The 20038-nt window shown below is 35.7% G+C and overlaps 1 protein-coding gene and 1 long non-coding RNA gene across 2 annotated transcripts in view; one reads left to right on the forward strand and one right to left on the reverse strand.

The window, feature by feature from the left end:
* The window catches only part of Cpd (carboxypeptidase D), a 74352-nt gene extending 61563 nt beyond the window's left edge, over positions 1–12789 (forward strand). Inside the window, exons 14-21 of the mRNA XM_076871837.1 lie at positions 1031–1166; positions 2716–2847; positions 3627–3722; positions 3828–3892; positions 5832–5963; positions 6604–6789; positions 7083–7182; positions 8688–12789. Coding sequence (XP_076727952.1) covers positions 1031–1166; positions 2716–2847; positions 3627–3722; positions 3828–3892; positions 5832–5963; positions 6604–6789; positions 7083–7182; positions 8688–8914 — 1074 coding nt within the window. The 3' untranslated portion in view covers positions 8915–12789. The remainder of the gene's footprint in view (positions 1–1030; positions 1167–2715; positions 2848–3626; positions 3723–3827; positions 3893–5831; positions 5964–6603; positions 6790–7082; positions 7183–8687) is intronic.
* Positions 8614–19551, reverse strand: LOC143410993 (uncharacterized). Its single transcript, XR_013092741.1, has 2 exons — positions 19466–19551; positions 8614–8879 (listed from the first exon to the last, which is right to left on the reverse strand). It is a non-coding gene; the product is annotated as an uncharacterized LOC143410993 (long non-coding RNA).
* Positions 19552–20038: the final 487 nt, after the last annotated feature.

Below are 20038 nucleotides of genomic sequence, written 5' to 3' on the forward strand. Positions count from 1 at the left end.
TTTCAAAACTCCTAGTTTATGAGAACTTGCCGTACTGATTTAATTGGACTTGAATTGCACTCATAAGTTGAGATCACTTTAGAATGCTTTTGTCTTGAGTTAAGGCTCAAAGTACCCAGAGAGTCCCAGTGGCTCAGGAGGCTGAAGCAGAAAGATCACAAGTTTGGGGCCAGCCTCAGCAACTTAACAACCCTGTCTCAAAATAAAAAATAAAATAAAAAGAGCTGAAAGAACTGGGGATGTAGCTCAGTGTCAAGGTATCTCTGGGTTTAGGGACTAGGTTTGTGGCTCAGTGGTAGAGCACTTGCCTGGCATGTGTGAGGCCCTGGGTTCGATCCTTAGCATCACATATAAATAAAGAAATAAAGTAAAACATCCACTGGGAACTAAAAAATATTTAAAGAAAAACAAAAGTATCCCTGGGTTTAATCCACAGTATCAAAAAAAAAAAAAAAGAAGAAGAAGAAGAAAATAAAATATATACATACCTGGTAATCTGCCAGTGGTAAAACACAGGTTATACTTTAAAAAAACAATCTTCCCCAGGGAAGAGATTTATGAACCAATGAATTAGAGTCTCAAATATTTTTAATGTATAATTATTACCAGAGTAAATAAGTCAAAGATCACTTATTTTGATTGTTAGAAATTTTAGGCTTTGGGTTGTAAAACAAACATTCTGTGCCCTAATAACTCTGCCATTATAGCACAAAAATAGTCACATGTAAACAAATGGACATGATTGTATACCAATAAAACTTTACAAAGGATAGAAGGTGCAAGTATTGTTTTCTGACCCCTGTTATATGTCATCAGGAGATCCCTGGGAACATTTTACATAGTGGTTTTTTGCTTCTTTTAAAATTTATTTGGAGCAAAAGGAATTTTATTTTACTTTAAATTTTTTTCAATTTAAATTCCTTTTAAATTAACTATATTTAAAATGAACAGTGAGACTCTCTATTTGAGGCATAGGAAAGTATCTGTTGATTATACATGAAGCTAATAAACTTATTAATTTCTGTTTTAGCTGGTTGACAGGACCAGGATTGTGATTGTTCCTTCTCTAAATCCAGATGGGCGAGAGCGAGCGCAAGAAAAAGAATGTACTTCAAAGATAGGACAAACAAATGCCCGTGGAAAAGACTTGGATACAGATTTCACAAGTAAGACTACTTTTTACACCATTAAAGTACTTTGGAGATAATTCTCTTTCTCTTTGCTAGGAGATTGGTTGATGCCATTTTGTTGGTTGATAATGGAGTACTTTCATTTCTAAGTTATGATTGCAAGGTATAAATAAATACAGACACCCAAAAAACATTTTGAACTTTTCTCCTTTTTCATATGCAAAAGTAATTCAAGTTTTTAAAAATAGAAATTCAATCGATATCATTGGGGTATTTCATCACTGGCTGTGTTGGATGTGTATTCTGTCCCTCTTCCCTTCCCTATATGTGTGCTTACACACACATTGTCATTTGTGGATTTTGAGGAACCTGTTTTTTGTTTACTTGAATGGGATTGTCAGCTCTATGTATTTTTACTCTGTAACTGGTGATTGAACCCAGGAACGCTCTACTACTGAGCTGCATCCCCAGCTCTTTTTATGTTTTTTTTTTTTTTTGTGATCCTCCTACCTCAGCTTCCAAGTTGATAGGACTATAACTTTTTTCATTAAATATATGATTAACATCTTTCTATTTAAGTACTTATAGACCATTTTCACCATTTTTTCCACATTTTTAATTGGTGAATTATAGTTGTACATATTGTTACATATTCCTACATGCACACAATATTACAATACAATTTGGCCAATATGACATTTAATTTATGGCATTGTATGCCATTAATATATGGCAATTCTTTAGTTTATTCAACCATTTTCTATTGGTGGTTATTTAATATGTTTCTATTTTTTGCTTTTACAAACAAAAAACACCTATTTTTAAAAAAAATTTATTTTATTTCAAAGGTAGGTGATATATTTTCTAAGTTGGTATTGTTTTTATTGTTGTTGTTTGGTACTGGGGATTGGACAGGGGAACTTTACCACTGAACTACATCCTTAGCCCTTCTTATTTTTAATTTTGAGGCAGGGTCTCTCTAAGTTGCTGAGCCCCTCACTTACTTGCAGAGACTGGCCTCAAACTTGCAATCCTCCTCAGTATCTGGGATTATAGGCACCCACCACCATGCCTGTCCCTAAGTTATTTATTTATTTAATTTATTTTGGTACTAGGGATTGAACTCAGGGGCACTCAACCATTGAGCCACATCCCCAGCCCTTTTTTGTATTTTATTTAGAGAAAGGGTCTCATTGCATTGCTTAGTGCCTCACTGTTCTGAGGCTGGCTTTGAACTCCTCCTGCATCAGTCCTCCCTAGCTACTGGGATTACAGGAGTGTGCCACTGTGCCTGGCTTCCCTAAGTTACTTTTAAAAGCAGGATATGCACATCTTTTTTCAGTAAGAATTTTCTTAAACTTGCTTAACATAATTAATTATACACATTATCCTGAAGTATGTAAAACTCAAAGTAACCTACCTTCTAGAATGGGTATTTCTTATTTGAGATAGTAGTTTATGAAGAAATAAGTATTTACAAACTTCGTAAGTCAGCATTTTGATTGTGTTCAAGTAGAGAATAATTTTCTGAGATACACTAAAATTTAGAACTTGGTATTTTATATTTGATCTTTCTTTTTTTCAGATAATGCCTCCCAGCCTGAGACTAAAGCCATTATTGAAAATTTAATTCAAAAACAAGACTTCAGTCTTTCTGTTGCTTTAGATGGTGGTTCTGTGCTAGTCACATACCCATATGACAAGCCAGTACAGACAGGTATGTTCAATGTTATTTCATATATATACTTTTTAAGCATAGGTGGAAATTCCAAGTAAAATAATGTTCCTTCTAAATTTTTTTAAATGATGAGTATTTGAGCATATTCTATGATGAAATAGCTAACCCAAAAAGATTGTCTATGTGATATATATATATCAAACAGTTACTTGAAGATGATAGTTCAGATTTATGAAGATACAGCTTTATTGAGTCTAGCCGTCTTGTTCAAACATCTGTTCAGTTCAGTATATGATCATTTATTAGGCAATTATTATATGTGTAGATATTCAGAATAAAAATGTGAAAACAACACAATACCTGCCATAAGAAACTCTTGTATACAAATCAAATATTAACAGTATAGAATTGCCTTTCCTTGCTTTCAACCTTGACTGACAGGTTGCAATTTTGTGGTGAGTTGAACAGTTGCTTATTTGTGCTGTACATCTTATAAGGGACATTGTTACTGGAGGCAGTTTGTGCTGTTTTTAGTACAACTTATAAGGGACATTGTTATTGTGCTGCAGTTTGCCATACCAAAACAAATTTGTATTTTAGCCTGTAACATAACTTCACCATTAGTACCTTTGAATGTAAGGATGATGATTGTCTTCTGTGCCTGATTATCTTGGGCTAAACAAAACCATGTAACTAATTGTAACTCCTTAGTAATCTTCAGCATGGTGCAAGATTTATTAAAAGAAAATGAGTTATATTTGTGATATTGGATTTGGACAAAACTCTTTTAGATTTCTTATGATTTTTTCTTTTTATAGTGGAGAACAAAGAGACTCTGAAACATTTGGCATCTCTTTATGCAAATAATCATCCATCAATGCATATGGGTCAGCCCAGTTGCCCAAATAAGTCAGGTAGATATTTTCCATACCCTTTGTTACTAATTGTTGTTATGGTTGCTTTGGGGAGGGTCTTGCCTTATGATCTTATTGACCCTACATCTCTCAATGCTTTTATAGATGAAAATATTCCAGGAGGAGTAATGCGTGGAGCAGAATGGCACAGTCACCTGGGCAGCATGAAGGTATGCTTTATAGAACGTAGTTAGAGTAAGAATTATGAATATTGGCCACTGAATGAAAGAATAGGCAACTTTTCTGATATAGCGAAGTGAATGGCATCTGTCTCGTGGCTTTCTTGACATGCCTAGGCTTAAATTAACCTGACAGTAATCTTTTTTCCCACTGGCCATTGTAACAATTTTTAACTGTATGATTTAATGACATTCATTAAAGTTACATTGTCCAACTATCACTGTATCTATTTCCAAAACTTTTTCATTGTCACAAACAGAAATTTTGTATCTGTAAGCAATAACTTCCTATTCCCCTCTCCCCACAGCCCTGGTAACACTAATATACTTTATGTCTCTATGAATTTTACTATTCAAAGTATGTCATATAAGTGAACTCATACAATATTTAACCTTTTGTGTCTGACTTCTTTCACTTAGCATGATGTTTTTAGAGTTCATCCATTTTGAATCATGTGTCAATACTTTATTCCTTTTTATGGCCAAATAATGTTCTAATCTATGTATATACTGCATTAATTTATTGATTCATGAGTTGATGGACATTTGGGCTGTTTCTATCTTTTGACTGTTGCAAATAATGCTACAGTGAACACAGGCATGCAAGTGTCTGTTTGATCCCTTGTTTTATACCAGAATGGAAGTTGAGTCTTACTAAAAATCTATATTTAACTTTCTGAGGAACCACCAAACTTTTCCACAGCCACTGAACCATTTTACATTCCCACCAGCAATATTCAACGATTCCAATTTTTTTATATCCTCCCCAACACTTGTTACTTTAATTATAACTGTTCTAACTGGTGTGAAGTGGTATCTTGTTTTGATTTGTATTCCCTGATGACTAATAATATTGGAGCATCTGTTCACATGCTTGATGGCCATTTGTATATCTTTTCGGGGAAAATATCTATTCAGATCTTTGACCCATTTTATAGTTTATTTGCTTATTTATTTATTTTATTTTGATACTGGGGATTGAACCTAGGGGTGCTTTACCACTGAGCAACATCCCCAGCCCATTTTTTATATTTTATTTTGACACAGGGCCTCTCTAAGTTGCCTAGGGATTTGCTGAGTTGCCAAGGCTGACCTTGAGCTTGCAGTTCTCCTGCCTCAGCCTCCTGAGCCTCTGGGATTGCAGACATGTGCCACTGTACCCAGCTCTTTGACTCATTTTAAAACTGTATTGTTTATCTTTTTGTTGTTGACCTATGAGGATTCTTTATATATTTGCATATTAAATCCTTACTAGATATATGACTTGCATATATTTTCTCCCATGTTGTATGTTGTGTTTTTAAATTTCTTGATCATGTCCTTGGATGACAGAGAGGTGGTTTTTTTTTTTTCCATATTTTCCCTTCACATTTTTTCACTGGTGCATTATAGTTGTACATAATGATGAGATTCGTTGTTACATAGTAGTACATGCACACAATATAACCATATAATTTGGCCAATATCCTCCCCAGCACCCCCCTGACATATACACTTCTCCCACCCCTGTGACCCTTTCCTCTATTCTCTGATCTTCTTTTGCTTTTCATGTGATCACCTCCCCTCTTTGATCCTTGATCTCTTGAGTTTGGCTTATTTCAATTAACATGAGGGTCTCAGGTTCCATCCATTTTCCTACAAATGACATAATTTATGTTTTTATGGCTGAATAAAACTCCATTGTGTATGTATACCACATTTTCTTTCTTTATTTATCTGTTGATGAATACCTAGACTGGTTTCATAGTCTGGCTATTAGGAGCTGACATGTCTTCAACTCATTATTATACAGAGTGGTTTATTTATTTATATTTACTGTAAAATGCATTACAGATTCTGTGTTTACATCACCTAGGTTTCCTTTTTATTCCATTTATTATCTTTCTTCCTTATCAATTTGTCTGTATTTAATTTTTACTTTGTATTCCAGGATTATAGTGTCACCTATGGCCATTGCCCAGAAATCACCGTATACATAAGCTGCTGCTACTTTCCTAGTGCAGCACAACTCCCTTCCCTGTGGGTAGAAAATAAAAGATCTCTTCTTAGCATGTTAGTAGAGGTGAGTCTTTCTTTTTCAACTAAGAAGCATACTCCCAGGAGTATGTTCAACCTTTATCAAAATATTGTTTTCGTCTTTTATAAAAAAATTATATTTTTTATTTTAAATACCACAGTACATAAAGAGATTTGTTCATGTTATATTGTCTAAATAGATGTCATGCATCCATATATCTGAAATCTGCTATAATTTGACCTTGTGAGATGTTGCACGTTCTTCAATCTGGCTGTCATACAGTTCCTGGAGTCAGGGTACTATGGTGGGAAGGCATTGGAAGATTGGGTCCTAATGCTTTAGGCTTTGACTATTATACCAGAGTTGTCTTTTATTTTATCTCTATCTCTGACTCTGAGCATTAAATGAGTAACAAATGTGATCAGGGTCAGTGGGGAAGAAGGAATATATTCATTTGTTTGTCTTTAGTCATGTCTCATCTTTTACCTCAGAATATCTGGCATGAAAACATAATTTTTAAAAAATTTTGTAGTTGTAGATGGACAGAATGCCTTTATTTTATTTATTTGTTTGTTTTATGTGATGCTGAGGATAGAACCCAGTGCCTCATGCATGCTAGGTGAGCGTTCTGCCACTGAGCCCCAGCCCCAGCCCCAACATAATTATATTTTAATCCTTTTTTTAGGTTCACAAGGGAGTACATGGATTTGTTAAAGATAAGACTGGAAAACCAATTTCTAAAGCAGTCATTGTACTCAATGAAGGAATAAAAGTACACACAAAAGAGGGAGGCTATTTCCATGTACTGTTAGCCCCAGGTGTCCATAACATCAATGCCATTGCTGATGGGTACCAGCAACAACATTCACAGGTAAGAAACTCAAATTGAATAGTATTATGTAAATTCTTCTTCTTAATAATACTTCTATTTATTGACACATGAAAGGAATAAATAAATGAAAAATGTGACCACTTCTTGATTACGGTAACTTGTTATCTTTTGGTAGTCCCTTTGGCAACAAAAGGGAAATTTTTATAGCATTTTGTATACTTCAGATGACAATGAATCATTTCTGTGGTTTGCTTTAAAGGCCTTGAAAATGTGGCAGGGATATAATATGCCTTAAGTAAACTTTTTCATAATGTTGCATTTTCTCTTTCCAGGTCTTTGTACATCATGATGCAGCTAGTTCTGTGGTAATAGTCTTTGACACAGATAACCGGATATTTGGTTTGCCAAGGGAGCTTGTGGTAACTGTATTAGGTAAAGAAATTTTGACTTTTAGTACTTGAAGTTAGAACCAATCTTGCTATTTCAATTTGAGAGTGGATCACCTCCATAATCACTTGCAGCTTATCATTTTTTCTAATGTCTCCTTATCTAATCATGACTTTCCTAAATCACTGTTTTCCCATGTTCTCCTGGCTTGCCCCCTCAGGTGTCACCTCCACAGAGAGGTCCTTTTGATTACCCTATATCACATAGTATTCATGTCACTATCTCTTCCCTATGTTTTTTCCATCATAGCATTTAGAACTACTTGCCATCATATTTTTTATGTGTGTGTGTGGTGTATACATATCTGTGTATACATATGTGTGTATACATATGTATACATATATTTGTACATATATATTTATACTCATTTGTCTATATTCCATCTCTCCCACTAAAACATAAGCTATGGGTAGCATGGAGTTCATCTGTATCCTTAGAACAGATAGTAGGTTTTAATGAAAAGTTGTTGAATGAATGATTTGCCCTATATTTGCCGTTGACTTACATTAGTTCTGGTTTTCCAAGATCCAGGAAAGAAGAAATGTTTGGGTTTTTTCTAGGTTTAATTTGCACATTGTTTGAATTACTGAAAGGTAAGGAATAAAAAAAAATGTGATAAAATAACACTTAGATGTTTTTTCTCTATATAACACAAAGAACCTTGGTTCATTTTTAAACACAACTTGGACTTGAAGCAGAATTACTAAGTTTTATTATAATATGTATATGGAAGAGACCCTTGGTGGAAAGAAAGTGGTATATTAGGAATGTGGTACAATCATAGATCCTATAATGGAGCACTGAAAGAGTTCTTAGCTTGAACCAGATAAAAATATGAAAAACTTAGTGGTTAAAGATATAGTAGCTAGGATTCAGCCATGCTTTTAGTCTGGCTCCGCCACCCATTAGCTATTATTCTATTAATATTGTAACTAAAACTCTTATTTTGATTTTAAATAAAGAAGAGGTTTTGGATGAAATGAAAATTCACTAGAAAGGAAAAGTGGAAGTCAATGATTGATAATAAGCAGGTTGCTGGTCTAAGGGTGTAGCTCAGTGGTAAAGCACTTGCCTTGCACGTGTGAGGCCTTGGATTCGATCCTCAGCACTACATAAAAATAAATAAATAAAAATAAAGATATTGTGTCCATCTACAACTAATATATATATAAATTTTTTTAAAAAGGTTGCTGAACAACAGTATAAGTTCATTGTCATAAAAATAATGTGTGTGCATACACATGCATAAATGAAGATCAGGAAAAATATGCACTAAGTTAAAGATGTGGATGTTTTTCATACTGGTTCTTATTATTTTCACTCATCTGTATTTTCTAATTTTGCATACTGTACATGCACTGCTACCATAATAAAAGGTGGTTCTTACATACATGAAATAAAAATAAACAAGGAACATATTTTTTAAAGTGCCATAGTAAGTAGCTGTTTATTCATGTGTACGTCCCCACATAATGGTTTTTGTTTGGCAGGAGCCACCATGTCAGCATTGATCCTAACAGCCTGCATTATTTGGTGCATCTGCTCAATCAAATCCAACAGACACAAGGATGGCTTTCATCGGCTCAGGCAGCATCATGATGAGTATGAAGATGAGATTCGCATGATGTCCACTGGCTCCAAGAAGTCGCTCCTAAGCCACGAGTTCCAGGATGAAACGGACACTGAAGAGGAAACATTATATTCTAGCAAACATTGAAAAATACACTTTGCACATCTCCCAGCATAAGTACCAAGCAAAATTACAGTTCCTCTTGGGAGACACTGCATTAAGAGGAGAGACTGTCTTGCTTCTTCAAAGAGCTTTGGGAAGTTAACCTGCTAAATCTGTATTCTCTGTGAATTTCTCTGGCAGTTTTGAACTTCCCTTCCTTAAAGTACTCTTAACCTTTTTAAAAAATCTGATTTCTATTTATGCAGCAGAGATGGGACAGCCACTTTGTTTTTCTTCTTAATTTAAGACAAGCTATTTGGAGCTTATGTAATAATAGCATAAAGCCAACTAGTGGATGTTGTATTTTGCACACCAGGTGTTTACTAGTGGCTTTAGCTTTTTTTTTTTTTTTTTTCTTTCTTTCTTTCTTTTAAAGGCCAAAAGAATCCAGACACATAAAGCAGGGACAGCAGTCAGATTCTGACATAAAGCTTTAAAAACTCAAGGTTTTTCTCAACCTACTGAGGAGTACTCTTCTCTAGTTATTAGATAGCTGGAGTTTCTCTTATTCAGGTTTAATGGATTGAATGATTTTTAAACATATGTAACATTAGGAAATGAATAAATGGGCTTCCGCATTTGTCTGTCTACCTGTTTCCAGGCTAGATCAGAACTGGTGGGCTGTGCAGTAAGCAAGATTTTACTACCTACCTCTCTTGTAAGGTTTAGCAAAGTTCTAAATATCCCCATTTTAAGGGAGAACTCATTGACTTTATTGTGCAAGGTCTGAATGTCCACTTGAATGGAGCTGAGAAGGAGATCTAGCAAAAGGTGAAACTCATGTTGCCTATCTTTTAACTTGCTAAAAATCCACAGGTGCTGCTGCTTTTATCTGTGAAGCACTAGTTTATTCTAGGAATGCCTAATTCTTTAATATTTCCTAAATTTGAACCTTTTTCTATGTTGGACACCTATGGTTTTCAGATGACCCGGCCATCTACAAGATCTGAATTCTACTGAAAATATCTGGAAGTGTGGAAGAGACCTACTTGCACATTCTTAACCTATCTTTGAACACAAAACATCTACACTTTGTGCTCCAGCCTGAGCCTTCACTCAGTAATAGCATATTATCATTAAAATAGCTCAGCCAGTCTTGTTCACATAGTCCTCTGCAAGTGATGGGGTTCTTTGTCCTAATGTTTCATTTGATGGTCTCTCTCTTTTTTTTTCCTGACCATCCAATTTTGTTAAAAGTTCATTTGAAAGCTTTTAGTGATGGCTCCCTCCATTTAAAAAAAGAAAAAAAAGTGTAAACTATGGACTGCCGTGTGGTTTAACACTGTGGTGTGAAAGTGTCATCTTCACTGCCAGTCAGGCAAAGAACTGTAAGTTTTGCATTTTATTGTGTCTGTCTTTTACAGTGGAAATGATGCTTTTTGTGAAGTATGAGTCTTACCAATGATTTAATGGTTTAATACCTTTGAATGTTTTAATGGCCAAGTTGCTGCTGAACTTGTACTAAATCAGGGGATCAAAAAACTAGCTCTCATCTTTTCAAATTGTGTTTCATATCCATTAATGTATCAGTTATCCCAAAGCTTTTATGTGGAGTTGTTTACTCCATTTACCTAGGTCATTCAACCAGGTTTTGTGAGAAATACATCCAAAGTGACTTTATAACAGAGATTTTGCTTAGCATGAATAATGAGGTCATAATATTTGTTAATAAATGTTGGTGGTAAGTTTGAATGACTTAAGGTTAAACCATTTTGGTATTAATCCTGGTATTACAAATCTACGTTCTGCCACCTCATTCTCATATCACCACATTCACAACAGTTTGTGGGATGCTAATATTAAATATACATGACTTAATTTCTTCTAATAACACTTTATATTTCCTTAAAGCTTTATTTTCAAGAGTGCAAAGTCAGAGAACCAACACAGAGCCTACTAGTGGCTGGCCCTGCTTGGGACATTGCAACTAGAAATTAAACCAAGTTGATACAACAGCCTTTGTTTTAAAAACAGTGTTCTTCACTAGAGGACACCTTGACATTTACTTCTTTCTTGATTAAACATGTCATATATCTCAGTGACTAAAGGCCATGCCTTTTAACTATGTATAATTTTTTTTTTTTAATGAACACACAAATAGTTCTTGAAGTAGTTTTTCCTGAAAGGAAAACCAAATTCTGCCATAAGTTTTCAGTCTTTAATTACTTGCTAAATAATGCATTTAGCTGGAAAACAAGGCCTTCTCAGCCTGTTACCTATGAACATGAATGTACAGGATCCATGACTACTAAGACTGTGTTTTCAGCCCTGTTCTGTCTTTTATTTGTGGATCTAATATTAGACCACATTAACAACTGAAGGCATTGAAGCCATATGGGATGGGGAATGCATTTTTTCAGTGTTTTTCCTAGAAACTTTCCATTTCCTTGGAGTCATGTAGGAAAGTAAGTATCACAGTATTAAGAAATGTGCCCAAATCTGAGTTGTGCCTTTCTTTACTCACAAGGCATGGTTTTGTCCTGGCGATCAGTCTGTAAGCCTTCTTCCTTCCCAGCTCCTTAATAAAAGCAAAGTGATTGAGTAGGTAATATTCAAAGTGTCTGCCTGTATAAATGTACTAATTATGTGGTTCAAAAAGATGAGCCCAAGCAATTCCAGAGAGCCAGACTCTGGTTTTGATGTAATTTGTTGAAACACTTGGGTACTAGTGAGATCCCATCCAGTTGAGAAATGCTTGCAATTCTCATTGAAGGGAATTTGCTTTGGGACTTTGTCATCTTCCAGAAAGGAAACATTGTATTTTTGACCCAGTGTGATTGGTCAATCTTTGGTAACTTTCATTGAATGGGATTTGCTAAATTAGTGAATATTGAACTTAAAACTAATTATGAGTTGACAAATAAATAAAAGGTAGTGCTTATGTCTGAGCTTATTGTGTTTCTGAGCTCACACAAGGTTACTCAGTAACCATGATCTGCTCCTCCATTTCCATTTATTCTCAGCATTAAATAGTTTTATCTTCTTGATGCCAGAAGACACTTGTGCCAAGTTTTGTCCCTTGCTGTATTAAAAGCTTCTTGGCTGTGAATGCTATGATAGTGCCCTATATTATGGTTCTCTGGTGGAACTGTTTTAACACTAGCAACCCAGCATTTCCCCTAAGTCTTTATTGTTATTACTAAAAATCCCAGTATGGTTAATGTTCAGCAGCTTTCTATCAACTTTCTGATAACTCTATGGGTTTTGGATTTGTTTTAATTAAAGCAGATTGGGGGATGATTAGGATCCTTGATTAATATCAACCGAACTTGGATTTCTAGTTCATGAAGAAATCTAAATCTCTCCCAACACCCAATTCTCCTATTTTGGGTAATAATTCCATTAGCTTCCACTTGACTTTCAGAATATTGTCCTGGTTGATTTCAATTTGATAGATTACATTATAAAATTTGAAAGTCAGTTACTATTTTGAGGCAATTGGATACAAATTATGTAAATATGTACGATTATGATTTTTATAAATGGCATAACATGAGTGTACTAGCTACATTCTATGCTGGCCATGCTGCAGATGTTCTGGAGGTATAACATAATGGTATTTTTTTAATGCTCTTCTCACCTCTCTCTTTTTTTAGAATGATGCTCCCCAGCTCTAGAACTATATATATAGCTGTTTATATGACATGCCCAATACCCATTCATCTCAAGTGCTACAGTCTGGTTGATTTCATGCACTGTGCCTTCAAAATGAAATTTTTAAAAGGGACTTTAAATGAAGTTGAATAGTAGTTTTAAAAAGTCAATCTGTGTAATTTATGTGAAATCTTAACTGTAATGAGGTCCTTTCTGTTTTTTATATGTAAACAGATTACTAATCCTGTATAAAAGTTATTTTATGATGTTTGTCTTTGTGTTTTGTCTCATAATCTTTTATCAAAAGGAATAGGTCAGACAGAGTTATAGTTCCAATTTGAAATTTATATATATCTAATTTTTCTGCCTATCCTAGGGGAAAAATAGTACCAGGATGGGAATTCAGAGTGTCACCTATAAAATGTTTCTGTCTTTATGAATTGACTTGAAAACTTTGTTCTGAAGTATTCATGGCATATAGTCACCACAGTTCACTTCTGTTTGTAATTCACTAGATATGTTCAATTGTTCTACAATGTCACAACAAATAGTGGCAATCCAGCATTTTAACAGTATGCTTTAACACTCCCTTTTATTCCATGCCCTATCTTTAGGACATAAAGAAGGATCAAAACGTAGCTGGGAAAGATGGTACACACCTGTAATCCCAGCTATTTGGGAGGCTGAGGCAGGAAGATAATAAGTTGAAGGCTTGGGTAACTTAGGGAGATCTTGTCTTGAATTTTTTTTTCTTTTTTAATTCCAAAAGGGCTTGAGAATGTAGCTCTGTCGTAGTGTTTGCCTAGTATTCACAAGACCCTGTATTTAGTCCTCAGTACAAAAAAAAAAAAAAAAAAAAGTTGAAAGCTTTACCTAGTTTAAACTTGTTAAAATTTTAGTCCAGAGCTGGGGATCTATGTAGCTGAGTAGTTGAGCAATTGCCTAGTTCTAGGTTTTACCTTGTATCACAAAACAAAAACAAAAGTTTTGATACTTTTCTAGGTGAAACCTAGTTAGAATAATGTGTCCTGGCACTTTTAGGAGTGATGATGAATTCAGTATTCCCTTGTTATTTAACAGTTTGTTGATAGTGCTACTATAATAGAGATTGGGAAAGAAAGTTATATAAGAAACATGGGTTCTACTGAAAAAGGAACTAATAGTCCAGGCTAGAGAAATAAAAGTGGAGAAAAGCTTTACTTCAATTGTGTTTCGTTCCTCTAAGAAGAAAATCTGTAAGGAAGTGAAGCAGAGAGGTTTGAGCTTGGACCAACTTATGACTGATTTTGGGCTCTGCCATTTTCCTCATATGTGACCTTGTGTTGCACAATTTTGTAACATTCTATATCTCAATTTCTCTACTGGCAAAGGAATAATCCTTGATAGGATTATAGTGGGGATTAAATGAATTAAATGCTAATACACTACTCAATTATAAATAAGTGACAATGTATAGGCCTCCATCTCTCATTCTTACTTGCAGTTTGAATGCCAACCAAATCTACACTATTTATTCCAAACTTTAGGTAAATACACCAATAATTACTATCCACAATTTAGAAAGCAGTGAAATCAGCCCAGTTTTCACTTTCACATTACAGTTTCTACCTATGTTAACTGGTAGAATGTTTAAAGCAAACATGCTATTTCTTTGGCACTTTTGGCTGAGGTCATATGGGATCCTGTTCCTTGTTTCCTATTTTTGTGTAAACAAATGGAGACAAAGTGAACAAGAATGAGATAGATTGGCTAGATGCCCTTCAATAGATGAATAAATAAAGAAACTGTGGTATATATACACAATGGACTATTACTCAGCAATAAAAGAGAATAAAATTATGGCATTTGCAGGTAATGGATGAGTTGGAGAACATCATGCTAAATGAAATGAGCCAATTCCAAAAAACCAAAAGCCAAATGTTTTCTAATAAGTGGATGCTAATCCATAATGGAGGGTGGGGCATAGGATGAGTGATGGAACTTTGGATGGGGCAAGGAGGGGGGGCGGGAAGGACAAGAGGGTAGGAAAGATGGTGGAATGAGATGGACATCATTACCCCAGGTACTTGTATGACTGCACAAATGGTGTGACTCTACTTCATGTACAACCAGAGAAGAAAAAAATTCTCCATTTGTGTACAATGAATCAAAGAGCTTTCTATTGTCATGTATAACTGATTAGAATTTAAAAAAAAAAAATGAGATAGGTTGGCCTGTTTGGAGTTAAAAAGTTGTTCAAGTTTAGAAGCCAGCCTGGAAGAAGACTAAAGACAAAAGGGTGAGAGTAGTCTGAAGATGTGGTAATTGAAAGTGGGAATAGATTGAGATGGAAGCTTCAGCTTCAGCAAATGCACTGATTCAAATGGAAGCAATATGAAAAGGCAATGATAAAGGCAAAGCTGTGATGGAAAATAAAAGCAGCAGGTGGAGAAACTGAAGATGAAACATAGAAAAGAATGCAGAGTAAATAGAAATTGTTAGGATAATATAGATTATATTCTATGATTGTCAGTGAGGTTGAGCCAAAGTGAAGGGGGTTATGGGGAAGATTTAGATTGCAAGATCTGAATCACAAATTTCAAATATTTGAAGTGACTCCAATATTAATAACTACTGTTGCTTATTATATATCACATGGTTCTTAGAAGAGTTTTGCAAGACCAAACAAGCGTTTGAGTCTGAAAATATGTTAGGATCCTTGAAGAATTGACCTGAAGATAGAGCAGAGAGAGTAGGTGGGGTGTGGGCAGATTGTTGCAATTACTGAACTGGAGAACTGAATTTTTTAAAAAATAATTTTAGAATAGTTTTAAATTTATAAAGTTGAAGAGAATACAGAGTTGGCTGCTGTGTTTTTATGTGGAGAGTGTGGGTGTTGGGAGGGCAATGAGGAAGGATTGTATGCAGTTTCTATTTAACAGAACTTGAACAGGAACTGAAGGTGTGGTAATTCAAAGTGGGAATAGATTGAGATGGAACATCCCATTTCCTATGCCAAGTCCCTTTTGTTCAGAACAAAAGGGACTTGGCATAGGAAATGAGATATTTAGAGACTGGCCAGCTCTGCATAACTTGATTGACACAGGGGTGAAGCCCTGTGGCACTACCCTTAGGTGACTGAGTTAAACTCAGATCTCCAGTGGAAGGTATCTCTATTCTACAGTTGAAGGAGTTTTTCACCACCAGTAAAACAGAGCAGAAAATTTCTATCCGGGTTCCTGATTTTGACATTATCAAATGATATGAAACAAACTAATTATTTTCAAAGAAATATATGATAGATTTAATATCACTGGGAACAATAAGATAGCAGAACTTCTAGAAATGAATACAATATTTCATTACAAAATAATGCAGAACACAAGAAATCAATATAGAAATCACACTCTCAGTGTAACCTGAAGTGAGAATTCTTAAACTTCAAATTGAATAAAATGAGAGAAATCACCAATCTCAGCATATACTTCCACGTGCCACCCCACAACCCCACCACACCGCAAGTGGGGCAAAGGCAGATGGAACAGCCTGTAGGGAAGACAAGATGGATGCCAGCCAAAGCGCATAATATCCTAACATCCGTCTAAAATCTCTGCCAGACTAAGTCCACCAAGGTCTTAACAGTCTAAAATGTGTGTCCAAACAGGTCAGAGCCCAAAGGACAGGCGAGATTCTTCAAAGTGAGTGTGATTTAAAAGGAGTAGGTGTGGTTTAAAGGGGCAATCTTTAGAATACAGCTTCCCGTGAAGGTGATAAATGAACAAAGAAAAACACCCTTAGGGATGAAAGAGAGAAAAGAATCCTCCTAGTGAAATAAGAACTACAGAACTGGAGCCCATTCAACCCCTCTCCACCACCAAAACAAACCAACAACCCACCAAAGTACCTGAACTTTGCTCTATGGACAGATCTGTCATGAAAATAACAGGAATATTGATAAGAAACAATTATATGAAGGTGATATGATTATGTACATAGAAAATGAAATAATCTACAAATAAACTAGACATAATATGAGAAATTAGTTCTATTTCCAGCTCTAGGAAGACAGGCCTTATCAAGAACAATTAGAAAAGCCAGATTGAAAAACAAAACGCTGAAGAAATAGAGAACAACTAAAGTAAGAATGACAATGAAATTAAGAGCCTGAGCACAGGAAAGTGAACAGTGATAGTAAAATGTTTATCTTGAGGCATTTGTTGATTTGTAAGTGCTGGTTGAGAGGTCAAGCAGGAGGCAGAGAACCCAAGGAGTTTTAGGTAGGATCACTGGCTGAAGGAAAATAATAATAATATCTCAGCACCTATCCCATGTAAGGGGTACTGGTAAGGAAGCTTTCCCTTAGGAAACACTCAAAGGACTAACCCAAAACAGATCAGTTTTAACAAACATGGAATCCCACCTGGCATTAGACTACCTCATGCAGGATTAAGCTGATCTGCCCCTCCTTGAACTGCCTGCAACAAACAGCAGGAAAGAGTCTGGAGGAAGATATCATCCAGAGCCTCAAATTTTATCTATAATAAACAGTATCCACTCAAAAGTTAGTCTTATTAAAAATAAGATGAAATGATGAAAGATCAAAGGGGAAAAATAAGAAATCGTTCCATGAGAGGTATAGATTTTTCAGTTATCAGATATTTTAATAATAGTGATGAATAAATTTAAGAAAATAGAATATGAAAAATGTTAGCAGATAATTAAAATTTATTAAAAATTTAAAAGGAGAATTTCAGTTCTAGACAAGATGGAATAGAATTATTCCCCCATTCCTCTCATGAAATCCAGCAAAATGTTTATACATTATGTATATATTCAGAAATGTGGAAAAAAGGTAGACCAGACCAACTAGGAACCTCAGGATCTAAAAAACAAGGTAGAAGTGAGTTCCTGGCTTTTCTCTTTGCGTCATGTATCCTATGATATGTGCTAGAGAGTCTGGATATCCAAAGATGCTAAAAGGTGCAGACAAGAAAAATCCAAAGGAAAGCTTTTCTCTCCAGGGAAAGACCGAGAAACGAGTAGCCTAGCAAGACAGAATATTGTTAGACGATAATTGTGCTACTCCCAACAAATGCTACAGAACAAACCAAGACCCATTTCAACCCCTGGCCAGCAAAGGCTGAGGGGGAGGGGCTAGACAGGCATCCTCACCTTGCAGTAATGAAGTGCCCCCACCACATCCACACATAGTGGTGTCTAAGAAGGCAAAATAGGGGGCTGGGACTTTCACTGCTGCACAGTAATAATGAGGATCCCTGCTGTTATGTCAGTGGGGACCACATGGGAAGCAGTAACAAGGCTCTCTCCATACCTGGGATGTCAATGAAGGCCAAGGGAGCACCTGAACTTCCAGCCCCACCTGGAAGAACCAAGGCAGTTCCCAGCCTCTCCCACTGGCACAGTGTAGGAGGAAATCTGCTAAAATGGAAGATTTAAATAAGATGCAGTCTCATAATACCTAAAACATAGCATATAAAATACAGGATTATATGGGATATAATTTTTAAAAAAAATGCCAAAAATCCAGAAAATTTCAACTGAGTGAAAAAACACAATCAATCAACAGGCCCCAACATCAAGATGATAGATATGTTGGAGTTATCCGACATGGATTTTAAAATAGTGTAAAAGTACTCTGAAGCACTAGCCAAGCAACCCAGCTACTTTACTTAGGAGACTGAGGCAGGAGGATTGCAAGTTGGAAGCCAGACACAACAACTTAGTGAAACTATGTCTTAAAAAGTAAAAAGGGGGCTGGGGATGTGGCTCAAGCGGTATCGCGCTCGCCTGGCTTGTGCGGGACGCTGGGTTCGATTCTCAGCACCACATAAAAATAAAATAAAGATGTTGTGTCCACTGAAAACTAAAAAATAAATATTAAAAAAAATTCTCTCTCTCTCTCTCTCTTTCTCTCTCTTTAAAATAAATAAATAAATAAATAAAAAGGGCTGGGGATGTGGCTCAATGGTAGAGTTCTTGCCTAGCATATACCAGCCCTGGGTTCAATCTACAGTACTGGGTGGGGGGGAAGCATTTTAGAGAACAATTATAAACAACTTAGGACAAAAAAAAAATTTTTTTTTTTTAAGTCTCACTGACAGGCATGATTGGCACATTTCTAATAATCTCTGCTATTTCAAAGCCTGAAACAGGATGACTGGTCTGAGCAACTTAGGGAGAGCCTGTCTCAAATTTATTTTTTGTTTTTTTAAAAGGGCTAGGGATGTAGCTCAGTGATAGAACATACCAGGCCCTGGTTTTGATCCCTAGCAACACATACACACACACTTTCACCAAGGAAATAGTCTTGGCAAAGAAATAAAAGATATAATAAGGAACTGAATGGAAATTTAGATCTGAAAAGTATAATAATTGAAATAAACTAAGCACATGGACTCAGTAGTAGAATGGAAGGGCCAGAGAAAGACATATTTGTCTGTCAGTGACCTAAAGACAAATAGATAACCTTCCATCTGAACAACAGAAAGATAGATTGAAAAAAAAAAATTAGCAGAATCTCAGGGATTTGTGGGACTTTATCAAGAGATCTAGGAGTTGTGTCATCAGAATCCCAGGGAGAAAAGAGGAGAAAAAGCATGGGCAGAAAATTTTTGAAAAAATAATTTCTGATATTTTCCTAAGTTGGGCAGAAGATTCGAGAACATGAACAATCCCAAACCGAAAAACTTCAGGAAATCTACACGGAGACATACTCAAGTTTTTTAAACTAAAGAAAAAGAACAATCAAGAATGGAGAGAGAAAAGATAGCAAAAGCAATTCAAACGATAGCCAATTTCTCATCAGATGTGGTGGCCAGAAAAATTGGCACATTTTTTTATTCAAATGCTGTGGGAAAAACGGAAAGAAAGAACTCCAGATTTTATATGAAAGAGAAATCAACATTCTCATTTAAAAAAATGAATAAATTTATACTCACTGACCTTCTCTTTTAAAAAAAATGGCTGAAGGAAGTTCTTGCAACAGAAAGGAAATCTTAGAAGAGAAGAAATCTTAGAAAAGGAAGGAGGGAGGGAGGGAAGAAGGGAGGGAAGGAGGGAGGGAAGGAGGGGTGAAATGACTACAATATGGGCAAATACAGTAGTTTTTTCTCTTGGATTCTGTATGTTTGACAGTTGAAGCAAAAATGACTGACGTGGTTCTCACTGCACAGGTAGAGGAAATATTAAAGACAATTATAAATGAGAGTGACATCACAAGAGGTAAAATGACTACAACTTCACCAGAATGAGTAAAGTATCAACTCCAGTGTTCTGTGATAATTTATATATTTATAGAGGGTGGGTTTGGACAGTGATTTTAACAGGTTGAGGGTCAGAACGAGAGCACACACTTTCTAGATTTGCTGGCTGCAAAAAGGGAAGAAGGCTGGAACTCCAACTATCGCGGACACAGAGGAATGAGGCCAGTGGAGAAAGGCACAGAGAGACTGGGCGATGGAGCACCGACGGAGGTAGGATGGGGAAGAACCTCTGGCTTCCTAAGAGGCTGGATGG

Source organism: Callospermophilus lateralis, chromosome 11 (assembly GCF_048772815.1).
Source record: "Callospermophilus lateralis isolate mCalLat2 chromosome 11, mCalLat2.hap1, whole genome shotgun sequence".
Taxonomy (NCBI): Eukaryota; Metazoa; Chordata; class Mammalia; order Rodentia; family Sciuridae; genus Callospermophilus; species Callospermophilus lateralis.